The sequence below is a fragment of the Salvelinus sp. IW2-2015 genome, unplaced genomic scaffold (genome assembly GCF_002910315.2).
Source record: "Salvelinus sp. IW2-2015 unplaced genomic scaffold, ASM291031v2 Un_scaffold563, whole genome shotgun sequence".
Classification (NCBI taxonomy): Eukaryota; Metazoa; Chordata; class Actinopteri; order Salmoniformes; family Salmonidae; genus Salvelinus; species Salvelinus sp. IW2-2015.
Window position 1 is genome coordinate 163,447 of NW_019942575.1, and position 24,702 is coordinate 188,148.

A 24,702-nucleotide genomic window follows, 5' to 3' on the forward strand; every position below is an offset into this window, starting at 1 on the left:
CGCACCTGCCCGCCCGTCCAGCATCACTACTCTGGACGGTTCTGACTTAGAATATTTGGACAACTACAAATACCTAGGTGTCTGGTTAGACTGTAAACTCTCCTTCCAGACTCGCATTAAGCATCTCCAATCCAAAATTAAATCTAGAATCGGCTTCCTATTTCTCAACAAAGCCTCCTTCACTCATGCTGCCAAACATACCCTCGTAAAACTGACTATCCTACCGATCCTTGACATCAGCGATGTAATTTACAAAATAGCCTCCAATACTCTACTCAGCAAATTGGATGCAGTCTATCACAGTGCCATCCGTTTTGTCACCAAAGCCCCATATACTACCCACCACTGCGACCTGTATGCTCTCGTTGGCTGGCACTCGCTTCATATTCGTCACCAAACCCACTGGCTCCAAGTCATCTATAAGTCTTTGCTAGGTAAAGTCCCGCCTTATCTCAGCTCACTGGTCACCATAGCAGCAACCACCCGTAACACGCGCTCCAGCAGGTATATTTCACTGGTCACCCTCAAAGCCAATACCTCCTTTGGCCGCCATCCTTCCAGTTCTCTGCTGCCAATGACTGGAACGAATTACAAAAATCACTGAAGCTGGAGACTCATATCTCCCTCACCAACTTTAAGCACCAGCTGTCAGAGCAGCTCACAGATCACTGCACCTGTACGTAGCCCATCTGTAAATAGCCCATCCAACTATCTCATCCCCATACTGTTATTTTATTTATTTTTTGCCTCTTTGCACCCCAGTATCTCTACTTGCACATTAATCTTCTGCACCTCTATCACTCCAGTGTTTAATTGCTAAATTGTAATTATTTCACCACTACGGCCTATTTATTGCCTTACGTCCCTTATCTTACCTAATTTGCATACACTGTATATAGACTTTTTATATTGTGTTATTCGACTGTACGTTTATCCTACTGTACGACTGTACGTTTATCCTATTTGATCATCGACTGTGTCCTACCTCATTTGCACACATTGTGTATAGACCTTTTCTACTCTATTATTGACTGTATGTTTGTTTATTCCACGTGTAACTCTGTGTTGTTTTTTGTGTCGCACTGCTTTGCTTTATCTTGGCCAGGTCGCAGTTGTAAATGAGAACCTGTTCTCAACTAGCCTAACCTGGTTAAATAATGTTGAAATAAAAAATAAATTAAAACAAACAGAGCAGAAATTATATACAGTTTAAAGTTTTATTTGTCATATGTCCAGTGAAATGCTGGAAATAAATAAGGGATTTCTGTTTTTTTAATTTGTATAAATTAGCAAACATTTCTAAAAACCTGTTTTTGCTTTGCCTTTATGTAATCCATTTTATGTAATCCATTTTAGAATAAGGCTGTAACGTAACAAAATATGGAAAAAGTCAAAGGGTCTGAATACTTTCCGAATGTGTTGGCAGGGATTAGGAGAAAGTGACTGGTAGCAGGATAAATAATAATAATAATAATAATAGTAAACAGTATGGCAGCAGCATAAGTCGTGGGTGTGCGTGGTGGTGAGTTTGTGTATGTGCAAGAGTGTCAGTGTAGGCGTGATAGACAGATATACATGTAAACAGGAGTAATCGTGACCAGTAGCAGGATAAATAGATAAATACTAATGGTAATGGTAATGGCAATCAGTAATCATTGAACAACAGCATAGTGGTAGTAATAAATCAAATAAATAATAATTTTAGCACGAGTGTAGGTGTGAGGGAGTGTGCGATTGTGTGTGTGTGAGTATCTGGGTGTGCGTGTGAGTAAGAATGACAGTAAAGGTGTGTGTGTCTGAGTGGGTAGAGACCTGTGGATGGGCATAGAGTCAGTGTGGATAGTTTTGTGGGAGAGGGAGAGCAGTAGTTGTTCGCCATTTAAGGGGGGATAGAAGCTGTTTAGGAGTCTGTTGGTCTGAGCCATGATGCACTGGTACCGCATGCCGCACAGGATCTTGGAGAACGGTTCGTGGCTCAGGTGGCTAGAGTCTTCTGATGACCAGGTGGCGAATCGCATCTCTGCATGTCTGGCAGACATATCAGTGTGGATGACGGATCACCACCTCAAGCTGAACCTCGGCAAGACGGAGCTGCTCTTCCTCCCGGGGAAGGACTGCCGTTCCATGATCTCGCCATCACGGTTGACAACTCCATTGTGTCCTCCTCCCAGAGCGCTAAGAACTTGGCGTGATCCTGGACAACACCCTGTCGTTCTCAACTAACATCAAGGCGGTGGCCCGTTCCGTAGGTCATGCTCTACAACATCCGCAGAGTACGACCCTGCCTCACACAGGAAGCGGCGCAGGTCCTAATCCAGGCACTTGTCATCTCCCGTCTGGATTACTGCAACTCGCTGTTGGCTGGCTCCCTGCCTGTGCCATTAAACCCCTACAACTCATCCAGAACGCCGCAGCCCGCTTGGTGTTCAACCTTCCCAAGTTCTCTCACGTCACCCCGCTCCTCCGCTCCCTCCACTGGCTTCCAGTTGAAGCTCGCATCCGCTACAAGACCATGGTGCTTGCTACGGAGCTGTGAGGGAACGGCACCTCAGTACCTTCAGGCTCTGATCAGGCCCTACACCAAACTAGGGCACTGCGTTCATCCACCTCTGGCCTGCTCGCCGCCCTACCACTGAGGAAGTACAGTTCCCGCGCTGCCCAGTCAAAACTGTTCGCTGCTCTGGCCCCCAATGGTGGAACAAACTCCCTCACGACGCCAGACAGCGGAGTCAATCACCACCTTCCGGAGACACCTGAAACCCCACCTCTTTAAGGAATACCTAGGATAGGATAAAGTAATCCTTCTGACCCCCCCCCCCCCCCCCCCCCCCCCTTAAAAGATTTAGATGCACTATTGTAAAGTGGCTGTTCCACTGGATGTCATAAGGTGAATGCACCAATTTGTAAGTCGCTCTGGATAAGAGCGTCTGCTAAATGACTTAAATGTAAATGTAAATGTCTTTAGCAATTATTTGGGCCTTTCTCAGACACCGCCTGGCATGTACGTCCTGGATGTCTGGGAGCTTACCCCCAGTGATGCACTGGGCCATCCGCACCACCCTCTGTTGTGCCCTCCGATCAAGGGCCCTAGATAATCAATTTATGTGACGTTGAGTTAGGCACTTAACCCTAGTTACTCTGGATTAGAGCCAAATCTCACTTAGGGCCCCTGAACCTATCTATATGGTCTTTGGAAAATGTAATCAATTAGCTTAGAAAATTGTATATTGGCAACAAAATAATTTTACTGTATCAGCAGGGTGTGTTCTGCAATCCAACAGTAGGAGGAGCCTTGCACAAGTGTAGAGCATGCATGCTCAATAGTATCCAGAGGAAGCCTGTGAATAAAACCAATACTATCGCCATCTACTGGCTGTGGTTAATCCCTACCACATACATGTGAACTCTTCCTTTATTTCCTGTATTCCTTTCTGCGCTCTCTTTCCTTTCCTTCTACCCTAGCTTCATTTTCTTTGCTCCTTTCCTAACTTCCTTTTCTTCTTCATTTCCTTTCCTCTCTCCTGGCTGTGGTTAATCCCTACCACATACATTTTCTCTCCTACATTCTTTTTCTCCTTTCCTCTCTCCCTTTCCTTTCCACCTTTCCTAGATCCCTTTCCTTTTCTCCTTTTCTAGCTTATTTTCCATCTTTTCTAGCTTCCTTAACTCCTTTCCTAGCTTATTTTCCTTCCCTACCTCAATTTATCCTCTTTCACTATCTACCTTTCCTTATCTCCTTAAATTTCCAAGCTCCCTTTTCCTAACTTCCTTTCCTTCTTCCTTTCATTTCCTACTTTTCTTTCCATCCCTATCACCCTTTCCCTAACCCCTTTTCTTTCCTAGCTTTCACCTCCCTTTCTTTGCTTCCTTTCCTTTCTACCTTTCCTAGCTCCCTTTCCTCTATTGGCTTCCTTTCCTCACTTCCTTTCCTCACCTCCTTCCCTAGCTCCTTTCCTTTCTCACTTTTCCTAGGGAAGGGAGCTAAGAAATAGAGAAGGTGGAGAGGAAAGGGAGGAAAATAAGCTAGGCAAGGAGGAAAGGAAAGGGAGCAAGGAAAGGAATCTAGGAAATAAAATGTGTAAAGGAAAGGAAGAAGGAAAGGAAGCTAGGGAAGCGAGCTGGGAAAGGCGGAAAAGAGGTGAGGGTAGGAGGAGAGGAAAGGGAGGTATGAAAGAAAATTAGGATAGTAAAGGAGGAACGGAAAGGAAGCTAGGGTAGTAAGTTAGTGGTAGTAAGTAGTAAATTAGGGGTAAGTTAGTAGTCTGTTGTTATCCCTTTGGCTTGCTGTGCTTTGGCGAAGTGGGTGGGGTTATGTCCTGCCTGGTTGGCCCTATCCAGTGGTAACTTTGGACGGGGCCACAGTGTCCTTTTCTGCATCTGGTTAGAGCTCAAACAGGGATTCCACTAGCTTCTTTAGCCACAAAGTCATAAAACCCGCCCATTTCGACAATTTCTCTTCTTAAAATGTGATTTTAACCCTAATAATAACCACAACCTTAACCACACTGCTAATCTTAAGCCTTAACCATAAAATAAGACCAAAAAGCAAATTTTTATTGCCAATTTTGACATTGTGACTGTGGAATCTGACTTTGTGGCTATATAAAAGCTACTGTAGAAACCCTGAAGCAGGGTTGACACCTGTGTGAAACTAGTAGTGATGGGTCGTTCGAGAACGAGTCGGCTCTAAGAGCCGGCTCTTGTAGGTGAACGTTGGGAGCCGGCTTGCATATCAGAAGAGCTGAATCTATTTATAAAAATTAAGATATGAATAATCAAAGATTTAAATGAATAGAATTAACTAATTCAAAGAACGAAAATAGAATAGATAGAATTAAATAATATAGGCCTAAATGCTCAAGCGCACACCCATTCGTTCTGACTGTCTGCTCAGACTTAACATCCTCACCTGTTCCTGTCAATCAGACACACAGTGTCAACCAATGAACCAAAGATGCGTGAGGGAGGGCCAAGCCAACTCACACAGTCACACACTTGGCAGGCGAGGAGAGAGAGGAAGGACAGCTGTGAAAACAACAGCTGGAAAATGAGTTGGAAGCACAGTAGCATTTGAATGCATTTTAATAATGAGTAAACAATGTTAGAGCACAGTGTAGAATTTTCCAAAACAAAATCTCATATAAAGCCGGTTCTACGAACAACCTACACCGGCATATGCGAACTGTGCACCCAACTGTGAAGCTAGCTGTAGCCGAGCTTCGAGAAACTAGCGGGCCTGCTAGTGATAGTGGTGGAGCCAGCACCTCCACACGTGGAGATGTATCCACACAGTTAAAATAACCACTTCTTACATGTCGGTTACATGTCACTTCATTGTAGATTTTTCGATGTCTAGCTGTCTTCTGGACTGCTTTGAGTTCAGCGACAGACACACCTCAGAGAATTTGGCAGAGGAACTGGCCAGAGAATGGCAAGTAGATGGAAAAGTGGTCTGTTGTGTTAGCGACAATGCAGCTAACATAACCAAAGCCATGAAAATGTTTAAATGGACCCATCATCCATGTCTTGTCCACACAATCAACCTGATTGTAAGAGATGCTCTGAACGTGATGAAGCCCACTGTGGACAAAGTGAAAGCAGTAGGTGCTGAAAAACGGAAGTCTACACAACGCCAGATGGGGATGCCTGAGCTGAGGCCTAAACAAGACTGCACTACAAGGTGGAATTCAACATTTTATATGTTGAAGCGGTTTCTTGAGTCAAAGGATGCCATCATCTCTACCCTGGCCATTGTCACTGCACCTGTTGATGCTCTGACGCTAGAGGAATGGAAGGTGGTGGAGGAGGTGTTCAGAGTCCTGGAACCCTTTGAGCAGGTCACTGTGGAGATCAGTGGAGAAAGGTACAGTAAGCAGTTATTACTACATCATTATTTAATCCAGTATTATATATGTATATGAGCAGTAGATGAGAATGTAGTATCAGTAGACAAAACATGAACCTGAACTAATAAGTTAGTGTTCTCTCTTTTCAGCTATGTGACAGCCTCAAAAATTATACTCCCGTGGGTCTGCAGCGAATCACAGCCAGCCGCCAGAGAGAAGCAAATGTAACCACTGGACATGTGACAGAGAAAGTTCCACAGAATGGAATATAATCACGTGCTATCAGAAACCGCTGCACTTGACCCCAGGTTTAAGAAGTTAGCCTTCAGTGATGCCAGAGCGATTGATGAGGCTCTTCAAAGAACAACCTCAGCAGCAGGAAGGGACATCCCCAGCAGTAAGCTGGCTCAGGCACCAGGGCAACAGGAAGAAGAGGGATCAAATGGAGCAGAAGCACCAGCAGTAGTGCCACAAATGTCTGCTGTTTGGATGCTGTTTGACGAGAGAGCAACTGGGGATGCAGCACGAAGGAATCCCTCAGCAGATGTCATAATGGAGGTCCGATCCTATTTAGAGGAGCCCCTCCTACAAAGATCAGCAGATCCTCTGAGCTGGTGGAAGAACAAGGCCTCTGTCTACCCACGGCTTACTAAAGTCATGACAGGGAGACTCTGCATAGTGGCCACATCTGTTCCCTCTGAGAGGGTCTTCTGGAAAACGGGACAAATAATTACTGAGAGAAGAAACCGCATCAGCCCCTCGAAAGTGAGGCAGCTTGCATTTCTGAATGCAAATCTCTCATAAAAGCAAAATATGGTCAGCATTGCTGTTGGCTATAACATGGCAGTGAAGAAGAGAGGGACCAGTTTAATGTTATAAGTGGGATGAGCAGTTTCCCACATTGTTATTTATTTTGCTAACCATTATTTAACTAGGCAAGTCAGTTAAGAACAAATTCGTATTTTCAATGATGGCCTAGGAACAGTGGGTTAACTGCCTTGTTCAGGGGCAGAACAACAGATTTTTTATCTTGTCTGTTTGGGGATTTGATCTTGCAACCTTTCAGTTACTAGTCTAACACTCTACCCACTAGGCTACCTGCCACCCCAGTGCAATATTCTATTATTATTTTGTTCAGATTGTATTAGTTTTGAATTGTTACATTTATATGCACTTTGTTTATATACATTTAAAAATGTATACTTTAAATGCACATGTGTAATAGCATCCTTCTTTTTTACATTTATTTCAATTTGTGGGATGCTGCAGTTTTTCAAATTGTTATTTATTTTTCTTTGATATGGTGCACTATTCTATTATGCTGTTCAGATTGTATTTGTTTTGAATGGCTAGATTTATATGCACTTTGTTTATATACATTAAAAAGTTCTACTTTAAATGCAAATGTTTAATAGCATTATTTTTCATAACAAACCAATGCATTTTTAAATACATTGTGGTTAAGGTAGGGTATGATTTCATTTAATAATTTAATTAGAATTGTTTTATCACCAATCATAGTCAAACTGTCGCAAACTGTTTGACTTGAAAAAATACAAAACATATCTTTTTTAAAGAGCCGTTTGGGAACTTAAAGAGCCGGCTCTTTTTGTCGAGCTGAGCCGAACGAGCCGGCTCACTGAAAAGAGCCGGAATGCCCATCACTAGAAACTTGCCACAACAAGGATGAGCCACGATATTGGAATTTGCTGTTCAACTTCACAATAAAAGTTGCTCATTGAAACTAATCCAAACGGATACAAAGGGTGGAATAATGCCATATTTGGACTAGATAATGCCAAACAAAATTGGAATGTTGAAATGTAACTTATAAATAAATACAATAATGAATTCACTAAGAATTTTTTTTCAAATTCCAATTCCACTGTGGATGTATTAGACTGCATAATTGCATTGGGAACATAAATATCCAGCGCATTCGGAAAGTATTCAGATCCCTTCACTTTTTCCAAAAACAGGTTTAGACATTTTTGCACAGGTATTTATAAAAAAAAAAATGAAATATCACATAACGATCCTGATTAGTCTCCCAGTCCCTGCCGCTGAAAGCCATCGCCACAGCATAATGCTTCCACCACCATGCTTCACCGTAGGGATGGTATTGGCCAGGTGATGAGCGGTGCCTGGTTTCCTCCAGACGTGAGGCATGGCATTCAGGCCAAAGAGCTCAATCTCTAGACCAGGGAATCTTGTTTCTCATGGTCTGAGAGTCTTTAGGTGCCTTTTGGCAAACACTGTCATGTGCCTTTTACTGAGGAGTGGCTTCCATTTGGCCACTCTACCAATAAATGCCTGATTGATGGAATGCCGCAGAGATGGTTGTCCTTCTGGAAGGTTATCCCATTTCCACAGAGGAACTCTGGAGCTCTTTCAGAGTGACCATTGGGTTCTTGGTCACCTCTCTGACAAAGGCTCTTCTCCCCCGATTGCTCAGTTTGGCCGGGCGGCCAGCTCTAGGAAGAGTCTTGGTGGTTCCAAACTTCTTCCATTTAAGAATGATGGAGGCCACTGTGTTTTTGGGGACTTTCAATGCTGCAGATATGTTTTGGTACCGTTCCCCAGATCTGTGCCTCGACAAAATCCTGTCTCGGAGCTCTACGGACAATTCCTTCAACCTCATGTCTTGGTTTTGGCTCTGACATGCACTGTCAACTGTGGGACCTTATAAAAACAGGTGTGTGCCTTTCCTAATCATGTACAATCAATTGAATTTACCACAGGTGGACTCCAATCAAGTTGTTGAAACATCTCAAGGATGATCAATGGAAACAGGACGCACCTGAGCCCAATTTTGAGTATCATAGCAAAAGGTCTGAATACTTACAGTTGAAGTCGGAAGTTTCCATACACCTTAGCCAAATACATTTAAACTCAGTTTTCCACAATACCTGACATTTAATAAGAGAAAAAATTCCCTGTCTTAAGTCAGTTAGGATCACCACTCTATTTTAAGAATGTGAAATGTCAGAATAATAATAGAGAGAATGATTTATTTCAGATCTTATTTCTTTCATCACATTCCCAGTGGGTCAGAAGTTTACATACAATCAATTAGTATTTGTTAGCATTGCCTTTAAATTGTTTAACTTGGGTCAAACATTTCGGGTAGCCTTCCACAAGCTTCCCACAATAAGTTGGGTGAATTTTGGCCCATTCCTCCTGACAGAGCTGGTGTAACTGAGTCGGGTTTGTAGGCCTCCCTGCTCGCACACACTTTTTCAGTTCTTCCCACAAATGTTCTATAGGATTGAGGTCAGGGCTTTGTGATGGCCACTCCAATAACTTGAGTTTGTTGTCCTTAAGCCCTTTTGCCACAACTTTGGAAGTATGCTTGGGGTCATTGTTCATTTAGAAGACCCATTTGCGACCATGCTTTAACTTCCTGACTGATGTCTTGAGATGTTGCTTCAATATATCCACCTAATTTCCCTTTCTCATGATGCCATCTATTTTGTGAAGTGCACCAGTTCCTCCTGCAGCAAAGCACCCGCACAACATGATGCTGCCACCCCCGTGCTTCACGGTTTGGATGGTGTTCTTTGGCTTGCAAGCTTCCCCCTTTTTCCTCCAAACATAACGATGGTCATTATGGCCAAACAGTTCTCTTTTTGTTTCATCAGACCAGAGGACATTTCTCCAAAAAGTACGATCTTTGTCCCCATGTGCAGTTGCAAACCGTAGTCTGGCTTTTTTAAGGCGATTTTGGAGCAGTGGCTTCTTGCTTGCTGAGCGGCCTTTCGGGTTATGTTGATATAGGACTCGTTTTACTGTGGATATAGATACTTTTGTACCTGTTTCCTCCAGCATCTTCACATGGTCCTTTGCTGTTTTTCTGGGATTGATTTGGACTTTTCACACCAAAGTACATTCATCTCTAGGAGACAGAACGCGTCTCCTTCCTGAGCGGTATGATGGCTGCATGGTCCCATGGTGTTTATACTTGCGTACTATTGTTTGTACAGATAAACATGGTACCTTCAGGCGTTTGGAAATTGCTCCCAGACTTGTGGAGGTCTACAATGTTTTTTCTGAGGTCTTAGCTGATCTCTTTTGATTTTCCCTTGATGTCAAGCAAAGAGGGACTGAGTTTGAAGGTAGACCTTGAAATACATTCACAGGTACACCTCCAATTGACTCAAATTATGTCAATTAACCTGTCAGAAGCATCTAAAGCCATGACATCATTTTCTGGAATTTTCCATGCTGTTTAAAGGCACCTTAGTGTATGTAAACTTCTGACCCACTGGGATTGTAATACAGTGAATTTTAAGTGAAATAATCTGTCTGTAAACAATTGTTGGAAAAATGTCTTGTGTCATGCACAAATGTAGATGTCCTAACCGACTTGCAAAAACTATAGTTTGTTATTAACAAGAAATTTGTGGAGTGGTTGAAAAACGAGTTTTAATGACTCCAACCTAAGTGTATGTAAACTTCCGACTTGAACTGTATGTACTGTAAATAAGGATGGTATGTTTTCTACTTCTAATACATTTGCAAAAATGTCTAAAAACCTGATTTAGCTTTGTCATTATGGGGTATTGTTTCTCGGTTGATTAGGAAAAAAAATATTTAATACATTTTAGAATAAGGCTTTAGTGTAATTTTTTTTGTGGAAAAAGTCAAGGGGTTTGAATACTGTCCGAATGCACTGTATAAGCCTACTCAGTTACACCCACAGATTACATTTCCATAGAATTTACACAAATATTAGCATCATAGCTCTTATTGCAGGACTTTGACTGTGGGAAATCACCTCGCCAGTCATTCTATTGTGTGTTTTGGATAACAATTGAGACATGGATTGTGTATGTGTACCATTCAGAGGGGGGAATGGAAAATACAACATTTTTAAGGGCCTTTGAACGGTGTATGGTAGTAGGTGCCAAGTTCTGCTAGGTTTTTCTGGCTCAACAGTTTCCCGTGTGTTTCAAGAATTGTCTACCACCAAAAGGACACCCAGACAACTTGACACAACTGTGGGAAGCATTGGAATCAACATGGGCCAGCATCCCAATGGAACACCTTTGACACATTGTAGAGTCCATGCCTCGACGAATTGAAGCTGTTCTAAGAGCAAAAGGAGATGCAACTCAATATTAGGAAGGTGTTCCGAATGTTTTGTTTACTCAGTGTATGTATGCCCCTAATGTAAATATGCAGTCTAATACATACACAGTGCTATTTTAATAGTTTGTTTTACTGTTTATTGTCAAATGAATTATGTATTGTATTTATTTTTAAGTTATATAACAACATTCCAACCTTGTTTAGCATTATCTAGTAATATTCCACTATTTGTATCCGTTTGGATCAGTTTCAATGGGGAACTTTTATTTTGAATGCGAACCGCAAATTCCACTGTTGTCCTTATTGTGGGTAGCTTCACACAGGCCAGGGACACCGAGACCCAATGGGCGCTGAATTACATTTTATACTGTGAGTAGCAAGCTGGCTGTATTTTCTTCCCAAATCCCGGGAGTGGAACCTTTTGCACCAAGAAACACAGAGAGATAAAGGTCCGGACAAAAGCTGCAGGTGCATTTTCTGACCATTATTAGTTGCATATATAAGTGTTTCAGCACAACAACAAGCAGTCAAGCTAATAGCTAACTTTAGCTAAATAGCCAAGTTTAGTTAGCTAGCCAGTGACGGTCTATGACAGTGTCTCGTGAATCTGTGGTGCCTTGTGACTTAGCTAGCTGTTTTTTTGTTCTTATGTAACCTTTATTTAATTAGGCAAGTCATTTAAGAGCACATTATTATTTACACTGACGGCCTACCCGGCCAAACTCTCCCCTAAACTGGACGACGCTGGGCCGCCCTATGGGACTCGCGATCTCATTTATATGTAGAAAAAGTTAGCGCTCGTGTCATCGCTGGTTTCCGCGTTTGGTGATTGTACTCAGCTGGACAAATGCAGAAAGTGGCACAGCCAAGGTTAAGCAACATGTTACGACGTTCTTCTGACTGACTGTCGACATTGTCATTCATAGTTAACAGTCACGTTACAGCTAGCAGGCAACTGTTACTGTACCTGCTAGTTAGCCAGCTACGTTTCAATGTTGTCTAAGTTAATGTTTCTAACTAGCTGGTTAACTAAGAAATATTTTAACGTTAGCTAGGTAGCGGTTAGGTACTATTTAAATCAAAAGTTAGTGTTGCTTTGTTAGAGTGGAATGCTAGCAGCGAAGCCATGCAACTTTTTAGGGTTTAGTTACAAACAATTAAAAGTTAGCCAATAGTTTTATTTTCATTCAATAAATGAGAGGAGAACCACATATGAATGGGAACTTTATAAATGGCTACAAATTAGCATGTCCTCTTTTTTAAGATTGCAAACTAGTGAACTCACTACCGTTTACGTGTCCATTATGACATTTAGTCCGGTTGGTGAGTTCGTTTTGCGTTTGGATATATTTATTTATTTATACACTCCATTGGCGATTCCAAATAATATCCACCCGCCCGGGGCACCGTGCCATGCAAAACGATCTTCCCTAGTTTCTTTCATTATTCTCTACTATATAAGTCAGACATTTAGGTCACCAACGCCCTCTGTTATAGAATCAAGTGTTAAACTTTTAAATCTAATTTGCATGCTTAAATTCTGTCACGCTTGAATTGGTTGATAATAACAACCATAGTCAACATTATCAGCTTTCCTTCTGTTTACAACAGTTTCATTAGTCCTCGGATAGATTTTTTATATTTGGTTCAAGACATCATGCCAATCTTGTCCTTAACTGAACAGGATGCATCAGCACCCTCATTTTAAAGTAAAACATGACTTTAATGTTATAATGAGTAAAATGTTGAGGAAGAGTATAATGTTCTCTGTTCAGAGGTCTAAATGGTCATATTTTTTGCCTCCTTACATCTGTTTTTTTAAATTCCTTTTTCCATGACGTATACAGTCTAATATCTGGTAATCTACAGGAAGGACTGTTTTGCAGTTGGAGCCACAGTCTTGTGGTATTACCAGGAGATAAACATGCATAGCACCCTGCATCCCACTGCTGGCTTGCTTCTGAAGCTAAGCAGGGTTGGTTCCTGGATGGGAGACCAGATGCTGCTGGAAGTGGTGTTGGAGGCACCCTTTCCTCTGGTCTTAAAAAAATATCCCAATTCCCCAGGGCAGTGATTGGGGACATTGCCCTGTGTAGGGTGCTGTCTTTTGGATGGGACGTTAAACGGGTGTCCTGACTCTCTGTGGTCACTAAAGATCCCATGGCACTTATTGTAAGAGTAGGGGTGTTAACCCCGGCGTCCTGGCTAAATTCCCAAACTGGCCCTCATACCATCACCGTGACCTAATAATTTTGTATTGACTTATGCCATGTTTTGATATCTGAGTGATAATGACTAACAAAATCAATCGGGGCCCCCTGGCGGCTCGGGGCCCTAAGCGACCACTTATGTCGCTTATGCCTGGAATCGCGTTTGCAGACATGTGTCAAGATCCCTGCACAAACAATGATTGTGTGGTGATGAACTAGCCTATTCAGCAGCATAGCTGTCCAACCTAATTTGTCAGTTCCCATTGTATGCAAGAATGTGCATTGACATTTGTCTCTGGAATAGTGGCCCAGGTGCTTTATGCCACCCCACCCTATGGAGTTGCATTTAAAATACGCCTAGTATTTCTTCTTAACAATATTCAGCATGTGTAATATCATTACACTTTTTTACTCCTTGTTAAGTCTTAGTAAAACAGAATCACCAGACGAACACGCGTGCCATGAGTTTAGGCTACATTCTGTCCCCCCAGCAAATCAATAACTTGAAAGGACTGCTATCTTGTGTCTTGAGGTGTTGACCACCAATGTAGCTGCCTGGATCGATGCCCTCTACGTTATTAAATGTGGTGGCTGGTAGGGACCTATTCATGCCCTCCTATCTGTTTGTTTTCAGGAATGTCCGAAGTTAGTGTTGAGGCTGAGTCCCCAGCCCAGGACCTGCAAATGGATTCAGCTAAGAAGGCTCAGAATACTGAGGACTTTCAAAGAGAGAGCGAGGAGGATGCTCACAGCTTTGATAGTACTGAATATGTACTGAACAATGATGAAGTGCCTCATGGTGACAGAGCTGAAAACGACAGTGATGTTCAAAATGACAACGATAATGCTGAGAACAGCGATGGCGCTCAAATTGATGATGTTCAGAGCGATAATGAGAATACGCAAAACAGTGCGAATGCTGAGCACGATGATGATGTTCCAAGCACTAGTGGCAATGCACATTCCGACAATGCCGGTCATAAAAGGGAAAATTGCCATACAGTGACTACTGATAATGATACACCAAAGAAAAACGAAGATTCTCATACAAAGGTGACATATTTATCTTCAATGCAGACAACAGCTCTGGGAATCATTCATTCCAGCTCTCTGGTTCATGTTGCTATATGTCACAAAAACATGGATAGCGTTACACCATAGTTCAGGATATCGTTATTATTATGATATCCAATGCTGATGCAGTTTATGAACCATTTCTTAATACAACATGAACTTGAGTTAAAGCTCTGAATCAATAATTATACATTTTTGATTTACTTTAATCGTTGAACCCTTTTGGTTGTTGGTGCCTTCCCCTTACGTTTCAAATTTGTCTGCTTGGTGCAACTAGTAGGAGTACGGGCTAGTGCATTTGTGTTGTTGGTGTAACTTTTGCATAACTGTCTTTTACGGGGTGTACTTCCTGATTAGTTGTACTGTGATGTCTGGTAGCGCCAGTGAAAATGCTGGTGATGGCCTATGCTTCCTGTGAATTCCCCTGCATGCATTCTCCGCCTAATGCCAATACAATTGTTTAATTTAATTTGTATTTTTATTGATTAACTTTAATTGAGTTGTGTTTACAGGTACATGCCATGATGTTATGTTTGCCTTTGAGTCTCAGCATACCAGCCTGTAGCCACCTTTGTGCAGTAGTGACACTATTGTCCCCATCCTAGCCATGGTGTGGCCTGTATGTGTGACTGTTCCCTGCAATTATAAGAATCCAACCCAGTGTTTCCTGTGTTGTGTGGATACAGCACCCTGAATTGAATAGGCCTGTCACATGGCTGGGTCATCGCTGTAGGCGGAAGGATTTGGACTGCTTCCTCCGTTTCCAGTCAATGTCAGATCCATTGCTGTTGTGTTCGACCACTCCAAGCTGTTAGTTCGATGCAGATTCCCTTAGGTCGTTCCCAACGTCGAATGAGTAATTGTGCTTCAGGTGGTGATGCTATGTTGGAGTGTTGTTGCTTCATTCCAACTGCCTCTTTTTATTTTATAGAAAGGCTGCATGAAGTAGTCACATACTATGCAATCACTGTACCCGTCTTGCTAGTAAGCCCCGTTTGCTCTTTAAGAAGCGAGACTTGGTTTCCTCCCTCAGCTCAGCTGATCAGGAGGCTGCTGTTGTTATCCTTCCCTCCCCCCACTTGTTAGCTAGTTTCCAGGCTACTGAACTCCAGGGGCCTGAGCTCTGTCTCTCTGTTATGCCAAACATTGCCCCCATGTTCACCCTTTCAGTACCTTAGAACCATTTCTGTGTCTTGTAACCAGTCTGTTTGATCTTCAGGAATTGGTAGTGCTATTGGCTTTTGCCAACAAATGTATTTAATCTAGGTCTAGATATACCGGTAGTTGTTGAGGTTGTCAGGTGTCTATCAATACAGTTGTGTGAACACTGGTATACCCAACAACTCCCCGATGACTTGTTACAACTCATACTCTGGGAGGACAGATAGACGGGAGTCTGTCTTATCTACCTCAACAGTTAGACAAGCCTACCTGTGGATGTCTCTGTTGCCTGCCTGCATGTGGGTGTCTTGTGGCCTTTTTAAATATTCATGTTGTGTGTTATCTGATACCTGGTGCTCTCTGCACCGTTGACACACTCCGCTGCCAAAGCAGTCCAAATAATTTTATGAAGCTTGTTGTTGCTTATGGAGCTGGTTTCTGGGCAATGTTTAAAACAAGTTGAAAATACAGAGAATATCTTCATACACTGAATCCTATTGAACTATTGCAAATGCATTAGGACCTATGCTTTGTCCTAATGCAACGGAATAAGGAGAAAGTATACGGGCCTACTTCTTCCCTGGATGAGCCTCCAAAATATATTGAGGCCAAAACTCCAACACAACAGTCTTTTATTAGGTTTTGTTGTCTGGAGCGGTTCATGTACTCATGCTCATACCAAATGACACACACACATAAACAAAGCGGTGCTGTGTGTTTGCACTTGTTTATAGTGTATTTTCCCATTTGCGTGAAGTGTGAAATAATAGTAATATTTAGGCAGCCACAAATTAATGTGTAGCCTCCAGGTTTGAACAAGCAGATAGCCTACTCTTGGTTCATGAACTTGATCCCACCTGGTTCCCATAAAGCAGACCTGTCCCATTCTCTGGTTGATTTTTGGCTCACTCTGTGATGCCATTTTATAAATCTTAAGGGCGTGGCTCATCCTCTCATTTTGATGTTAGCATTAGCACTGCTTGATCTCGTTAGCATGGTCTGTGAATGGAGCAGTTGAAGCTTACCTGCACCTCATACATGCATTTATGCTAGCGCTAGCCTATCTGCATTATTTAGACATCAGTCCAAGGCCACTGAGGAACGGAGTTCATGCTCGACTTTGGTATTTCCAAATAGTAATAAACCCTTGACAATTGCAGGGGACCACAGTGGTTTTAGAAACACCGATAATATAGCTTCATACGGACTGAGTGCTATAAAAGTGCTAGCCTTTCACCGTAGCTACGCCAAGTTGGGTATCCTGGCCCAGAAAATGCAAAGCTTTTGTCATTCGGGCTTTTGTTTAAGTGTGATGTGTGAACAGCATTCTACTGTGTCCAACTTCCAAGAGGAAGTTATGGTGGTGTTGTAAGCCAATGTGTCGAAGCCTGACTTAATGATGTAATACAGCTTCCTATGTCCATTACATTTTATAGCAGGCATCAAAAGGCAAATTATTAACCACTGTTACAGTAATTCCACATGGGTCTTGTCAATGATAATGTCATGAGGTTTTCTACCGACAGACTATAGCCTAATAATAACTTTTCATTTCCTATAGAGAATTTGGAATTGTTTCACTGAATACTTTTTAAATTAAAATTGTAGCTCTTCTTGACCCATGGTTTAAGCAAAGCCTTTAGACAAAAACAGATTCATGCTTAATTGCCCGACACAATTCATTCTGCATGAACAGGGTTGGTGTTGCTGCTTTAGCAAGTACGTCCATTTGTATTTTTAGCCTCTTCTGACAGTGACTCAGACAGTCAGTGTGGTTCTGTGGGAGAAGGTGTAAATGTGCTCGTCACACTTCTCACAGTCCTACATATTCTCCCTATAGGTGACTGAAGTGTGTAAATGGCTTGAAGGGTTGCCCTTTGACTCTCTTCTTAACAATATCATACCAGACATTTAGCCCTATCTGTTTTGACAACTGGAACTTTTGTTTGGTCTGGTGTGGACAATTTTTTTGTATGTTGACTGACAGCGGCTTCACCCTCGTGTTTGTTGTATTTTCCTTGCCCAGATTCCTTGGAGGAGTCCTAGTTTATAAATATGAAACAGTACAAGAACTCTGCTTGACCCAGATAGTTCTGCTTTGTCTGAGGTAATGAGAGGCAATTTGAAAATCTATGTTACTCCGTCACAGCACAGCATCTCAATCCTAAAGGACTAAAGAGATGGTTGGATTTTTTTGCCCTGATAACTGTGGCAGACCTGGAATGGCCTGGGAGAGGCCCTCATAAAAGCATTGCCATGGAGACCGGGTGGATCTTTGGAACAACCGAAGGACCATGCGTTGATTCCAGTTCTTTTTATGTAGAGTAGAAATTGTTAATTTGGTTGCAAGAAATATTTGATACTGCTCAATCAGGGCAGTGATGGCTAGCTCCAAGGCTCTAAAAACCATTTGAAGATTTCCAATTATTCTTGCTGTGTGAAGAGGTCAGGTGAGCTTGCATGTGAGGTATCTTGTGTAATTCTCTGAAGGTTGACTGATCTCCTTTTATGCAATAACTCAGCTTGAGCTTAATACATTGTTTAAAAACCACCCTTTTACTGCAGGATGTTATCTCAATTAATTGTTCATCACTTCTGGTGGCAGTGACCACAAGATGGCAGCCCATAGTCATCAAATTCTGTTGATAGAGTCCCCTCTGCTTACTCTTCCAGACAAACGTTAGGTTAAAAGCATAGGCCTACAGCTTCACTCTTGCACAGAGCACACTTGGAAGAGGAAATTGAGGTAAGTCTCATGCAATGTATGAAACACTGTGTTAATCTCTTACCGTAGCTGTTTGTGATTGCAGGACAGCACTATGGATGAGGAGGTCCACAGGAGCCCTGCGGCAGAGATATCGGTCACCAGCAATGGAGACCAGGAGGAGAGCCACGAGGATGTATTCAGGGTAAGGGCTGGACAGGGCCGCCTTTTTGGCACTGTATTCACTCACTACATATAATTACATGCACGCACTGCTTCGCAAAACTGAGTTTGCACTTGAATTTTTTACTTGAAAGGGAACCACATTATTGCGACAATAATGAAGACAGAATGAATTGCAATCGGAGCCAGTGGAATAATGCACTGATCGATTGGGCAATTGGATACACAACGGTGCTTGAGCTTACAGCCAAGCTTTACAAAAGGAGTTTATTTTATTTCCGGGAACATGTCGAAATCAGCAGTTTCCCCAAGTCAGATCCACACCAGCCTCCATATAATGAATAGCCCTGCACTGACTGGCATTTCTATGGTCATTCGTAAGGCACAGATGGCTTGGCTTCCATTGCTGTTGTTAAAAATATTTTTTTTAATCACAAATGTGATGATGGATAAATTGGCCAAGAAATACCTTGACACCCAGCGTCATTGTCAACCTGTTTATAATATGGTCATAGTGCATATATTTAGACCTGTTGTGACATACAGTATGTTGCTTTATTTTATGGCTGGTTATGACACCTACATGAGTGTCAAAAGCTACCATACAAGGCAAAATTATTACATTGCACCATAGTGTACTGTCAACAGTATGTTTATGTTATGTTATTTTTTGGGAAATTGACCATATAAAATTATCATTGTTATTGTGCACACATTGATGTCAGACATGCTCCTACCCCAATGTTCAGTTGCTGATGAATACAGGAGCAGATTTCAGGAGCAGGACAAGACACCCTCTTTGTAACTGATGACTGATTTAAGGACATTTACGTGATAGGCCTATCTGGTGTTTATGATTGATGGTCATAATGCTTTTTGACATTGTCAAGTTGTATGTTCTTAGTCCAAGTAAAGTGACACAGGATGGTCATAATGCATTTTGCATTTATAAGTGTATTTTCTACAAGTTCTTTAAAATATGATGAAAAAACATAACTGTAAAGAGTTCATTACAACAACAAAGGATTTAAGAAACAAACATTCAAGCGAAAGGAAACTTCTTGGCTGAAAATTATAATTTAAAAAATAAATGTGGGGTTTGACACATTTATGTAGGTGTCATAACCAGCTGTACAATAACGCAATATATGTCAAAACACTTGTAAATATATGGGTCATGGCCATGTTATGGCAAGTTATGTCAGCTCTTATGACATGGTTATGACCATGTCATAACTTGTTGACACTGAGTGTCAAGTAAAGCGTTACCAAATTATCTCCCCAGCAATGATAGTCTAACCCTATTCCTAGTGCTATACAATTATTCAATAAAGGATTACATTTCATATAGCTTGCCACTGTAGCTACATGGTTGTAGTTGTAATCAGTAGGATCAGGCAGCAGGTATTCTCCTCCACTCTCTGAGGAGGATAATTGGTTGTCAGTGAAATTCCGTTTCAACCTTAGTTTGTCGCAGTGCGATAAGACATCTAGACTGCGATCCTTGGCATGGCTTTTAACAGGCAAGCAGTGTCCGGCTTTGTTTATTGTCGCATCAATTTACGAGACATACAATGACGTTTGGAAAGATATGTCTTTGTAAGGATTACATCGCTGCAAGACATACTATGAATGGACCTAGGCTCCACTACATACTGGTAACTGACAAAATAGGAGGAACTCATTACAGTCGAAGTCCTGTCTAAGCCGGGGAAGGGAGGGGGGGTTCTACTAAGCTATATGGAATTGTTTTAAGAAGGTCATACCAAGGATCATTTTGCTATTTGATTTTGAGACCCCTTGAAGTATATAATAATAAAACAAATAATAAATAAAAATTAAAAAAATAATATATATATATATATATATATATATATAATTTTTTTTTTTTATTATTATTTTTTACCATATATATATATATATATAACAATTATTAGATGAAAATGTGTATTTGGCCTTGCTACGTATTAGCCCATACGAATAAATTGAATAACATGGAACAAATATCAAAATTAAGTTAGTTCTATAGTGTCTCTCCTATATCTGAGAGATATATGTTTTACATGTATTTAACTCCTTATTTTTGGCACTAAATAGTCTCCACATATACACAAAATTATGTGGACACCTCTTCAAATTAGTGGATTTGGCTATTTGAGGCACACCCGTTGATGATAGGTGTATAATATCAAGCACACAGCCAAGCAATCTCCATAGACAAACATTGTCAGTAGAATGGCCTTACTGAAGAGCTCAGTGACTTTCAACTTGGCACCGTCATAGGATGCCACCTTTTCAAAAAGTCAGTTTGTCAAATTTCTGCCCTGCTTGAACTGCCCCGGTCAATTGTAATTGCTGTGTTTGTGAAGTGGAAACGTCTAGTGACAACAACGGCTCAGCCGCGAAATTGCAGGGCACACAAGCTCACAGAAAGGGACAGCTCAGTGGTGAAGCACGTAGTGTGTAAGAAGTCGTCTGTCCTTAGTTGCTACGCTCAGCACTGAGTTCCAAACTGCCTCTGAAAGCAACGTCAGCACGAGCTGTTTCGTCAGAAGCTTCATGAAATGGGTTTCCATGGCCGAACAGCCACACACAAGCCCAAGATCACCATGCGCAATGCCAAGCGTCAGCTGGAGTGATGTAAAGCTTGCCGCCATTGGACTCTGGAGCAGTGGAAACGCTTTTTCTGGAGCGATGAATTACGCTTCACCATCCGGCAGTTCGAAGGACAAATCTGGGTATCTCGGAAGCTAGGAGAACGCTACCTGCCGCAATGCATGGTGCCAACTGTGCAGTTTGGTGGAGGAGGAATAATGGTCTGGGGCTGTTTTCATGGTTCAGGCTAAGCCCCTTGGTTCCAGTGACGGAAAATGCCCCTTGGTTCCAGTGAAGGAAAATCTTAATGCTACAGCGTACAATGACGTTCTTGAAAATTCTGTTCTTCCAAATTTGTGGACTGTTTGGGGAAGCCCCTTTCCTGTTTCAGCATGACAATGCACCCTTGCACAAAGCGAGGTCCATGCAGAAATGGTTTGTCGAGATCGGTGTGGAAGAACTTGACTGGCCTCCACAGAGCCCCATCGAATCCCTTTGGGATGAATTGGAATGCCGTCTGCGAGCCAGGCCTAATCGCTCAACATCAGTGTCCGACCTCACTAATGATCTTGTGGCTGAATGGAAGCAAGTCCCCGCCGCAATGTTCCAACATCTAGTGGAAAGCCTTCCCAGAACAGTGGAGTCTGTTATAGCAGCAAAGGGGGGACCAACTCTATATTAATGCCCATGATTTTGGAATGAGATGTTAAACGAGCAGGTGTCCACATGTCGTGTACTTACATACATTTTTTCAAACTGGTACCAGTTGACCATCAGACAAGTCTTTTGAGGCCTGTGGGCGTCCTAGAGCAAACAACCAACATGTATTTGTTCGTGAGAGTCTCACCGTTTAGTGTGTAGCACAAACTGTTCGGACGCTACAGCTTGTGGAGGCCATAGAGCAAAACGGAGAACACCATTTTGTTCATGAGAGTCATCTTTCCATAGCGGTGTCATAATATTTTGTAGGCAAAAATGTTCGGACTCTACAGATAATTTTGTGAGAAGACCGATTTTTGGGATGTCTCAAAGCTGTGTTTGTCAGACCATAACTCTATCACCTTTCACCGCAGATGCGGAAGTGCTACATAGTTGGATTGAGAAGCATCTAATGCATTTCTATAGGTTAAAAAATATTTTTATTTGGATTTTTATATTATGCTTATTAGATTTCCACAGGTTCGCAGACATTACTCTAGGGGTTAATAGGGTGTTGGGCCACCGCAAGCCGCCAGAACAGCATTAATGCGCCTTGGCATAGATTCTACAAGTGTCTGGAACTTTATTGGATAGATGTGACACCATTTTTCCACAAGAAATGCAATCATTTTGTGTTTTGTTGATGGTGGTGGAAAATGCTTTGTCAGTCGCCATTCCAGAATCTCCCATAAGTGTTCAATTGGGTCAAGATCTGGTGACTGCCATGCATATGGATTACATAGTTTTCAAGCTCGTTAAACCATTCCGTGGCCACTCGTGCCCTGGGGATGTGGGCATTGTCATCCTATGGGGTATAGCCATGGTAGCCAAAACAATGAGCAACTGGGCCTGCCAAGCATTTTTATGACCCTAAGCATTAATTGTTTAGGAATTGCTCAGGAACCACACCTGCTTTCAATATACTTGGTCTCCCTCATTTAAAGTAATTTGATGCCCCAGCTGTGCATTTGAAACAGTAGCAGCAGCTCTTTTTGTGGCTTCACATCATGGGATTTAATTATGTTTTGATAAGATGGATAGGCCTATACTTTACATATGCATAGCCTCTACACTAACTCCCCATAATGACAAAATGAAAACATGTTTTTAGAAATTTTTGCTAATTTTATTGAAAATGAGATACAGAAATGTCTCTTGCATAAGTATTCACACCCATGAGTCAATACTTTGTAGAAACACCTTTGGTGGAAATTACAGCTTTGAGTCATCTTGGCTATGTCAGTATCAGCTTTGCACATCAGGATTTGGGGATTTTCTCCCATTTTTCATTGCAATTTTTCTCATGCTCTGTTAAGTTAGTTTGGGAGCTATGGTGAACAGCAATCTTCATGTCTTTCCACAGATTTCCAATGGGATTCAAGTCTGGACTTTGGCTTGACTGCTGAAGGACTTTCATATTCTTGTTCTGAAGCCATTCCAGCGTGGCTTTGGTTGTATGCTTGGGGTCATTGTCCTGTTGGAATGTAAATCTTTGCCCCAGTCTAAGGTCGTTTGCACTCTGAAGCAGGTTCTCATCAAGGATTTGCCTGCATTTGACTCTATTTCATTATTCCTCTATCCTTACCAGTCTCCCAGTCCCTGCTGCTAAAAAGCATCCCCATAGCATGATGCTGCCACCACCATGCTTCACGGTAGGGATGGTGTTAGACGAGTGATGAGCTGTGCCTGGGTTTCTCCAGACATAGCACTTTGCATTCAGGTCTCATTAAACCACATAATCTTTTGCCTTATGATCTGAGACTTTCACATGCCTTTTTGCAAACTCCAGGCGTGCTGTCATGTTCCTTTTTCTCAGGAGTGGCTTCCGTCTAGCCACTCTCCCATAAAGCCCAGATTGGTGTAGTGCTGTGGAGACTGTTGTCCTTCTGGCAGGTTTTCTGATCTCAGCAGAGGAACTCTAGTTCTGGTCATCAGGTTCATTACAAACAAACATGTTCCGGGGAAATATGGTAATCTATGTAAAATAATGTTCATAGGTGAAAGGAAGAATGCGATATGCTTAATCTCCTAATGTATTGCACATGTTGACTGCAGGTATTTTCTTAAAGTAGCTACAAATATTAAAATGTGTTGTAAAACAAAATTTCAACGGCATTGAATAAGCATCCCGTGGCTAGTTCCTAATACCCCAGTACATACGTTATACCACCTAAGCCTAACCGGTATACATGTAATCCTACGTATGTAATGGATCAAACCATAGGCCTATTCTTGTCCGTTGTCCATGTGGTTTTGTTGCTGCTCTCTATCTATGCCCATGTTTATCATGTATTGATTGATGAATATATCATACTTATCCACGTTAGAAAATGCAGACCGATGGTACATGGTATTAACATGAATGTCAAGACAGACATTGTGAAAATTGGTCGCATGCAGTTCAAATCCTGTCGATCCTCTGTTTATGTCACTGACGGTAAGGCTTTTGTGACCATTGTAAGCACACAGGACATCGCCCCATTGGGGTCTTGCTGTCTAATTTATGTTTAGGGATCGTACCGTGCTTTGTTAGGCTATATGGTGTAATAAGGGGAAAGCAATAATGCTATATTTCCCTTAAGAACAGTTACAAATCTCTGACATATATACCTATTTTATGATGGAATAAATTGTAATACATAGTGCCGGAGTCTGGCGCAGCAGTAACGCTCCCGCCTTGGGACCGTATGCCCCCAAGACAATGTGTCTGTGCTCACCTAACTGTTTGTGCCCTTCCTTATACTGTACCTCCTCCTTGGTTTGAGGTTACTTAGGTGTTTGGGCCACACATTCTGAACATGTGGATCTTACCCCTATCACTTAGTTTTTTTTCTGTTAGCATTGGCTATAGTTAAGTTGGCAGTGGCTTTTGAAACGCATCCGAATCACTCCCGTAAGTGATAAACTAGAGCTAAATATAAATGATGTCCTTTAATGTCATACGAATCATGTTATTTACAGAACATTGTCATGATGTGTCATCTCCCTTTTAAAGTAAATTCCAATGTGTTGCCCGATGGTGGCAACTTGATCTCTTACACTGGACGTCAGCCAATAGCTTTGAGGCCGCTGGTGTGATTCATGGTGATTTGAGAGGAAGCAAGCAGAATGTACTTAAAAGGAAAATCTATTCTCATAA

At 41.9% G+C, this 24,702-nt stretch overlaps 1 protein-coding gene across 9 annotated transcripts in view; it reads left to right on the forward strand.

Moving 5' to 3' along the window:
• The first annotated feature begins 11,217 nt into the window (after positions 1-11,217).
• Positions 11,218-24,702, forward strand: part of LOC112068551 (arfaptin-1) — a 33,792-nt gene continuing 20,307 nt past the window's right edge. For 2 of the 9 annotated variants that reach the window (XM_024135703.2, XM_024135707.2), the window contains exons 1-3: positions 11,298-11,405; positions 13,782-14,200; positions 18,193-18,291. In XM_024135703.2, coding sequence (XP_023991471.1) covers positions 13,784-14,200; positions 18,193-18,291 — 516 coding nt within the window. In that variant the 5' untranslated portion in view covers positions 11,298-11,405; positions 13,782-13,783. Of the gene's footprint in view, positions 11,406-11,790; positions 11,808-13,781; positions 14,201-18,192; positions 18,292-24,702 lie in introns of those variants that run through there. The other 7 variants (XM_024135705.2, XM_024135704.2, XM_024135706.2 and 4 more) reach the window with 7 other exon arrangements.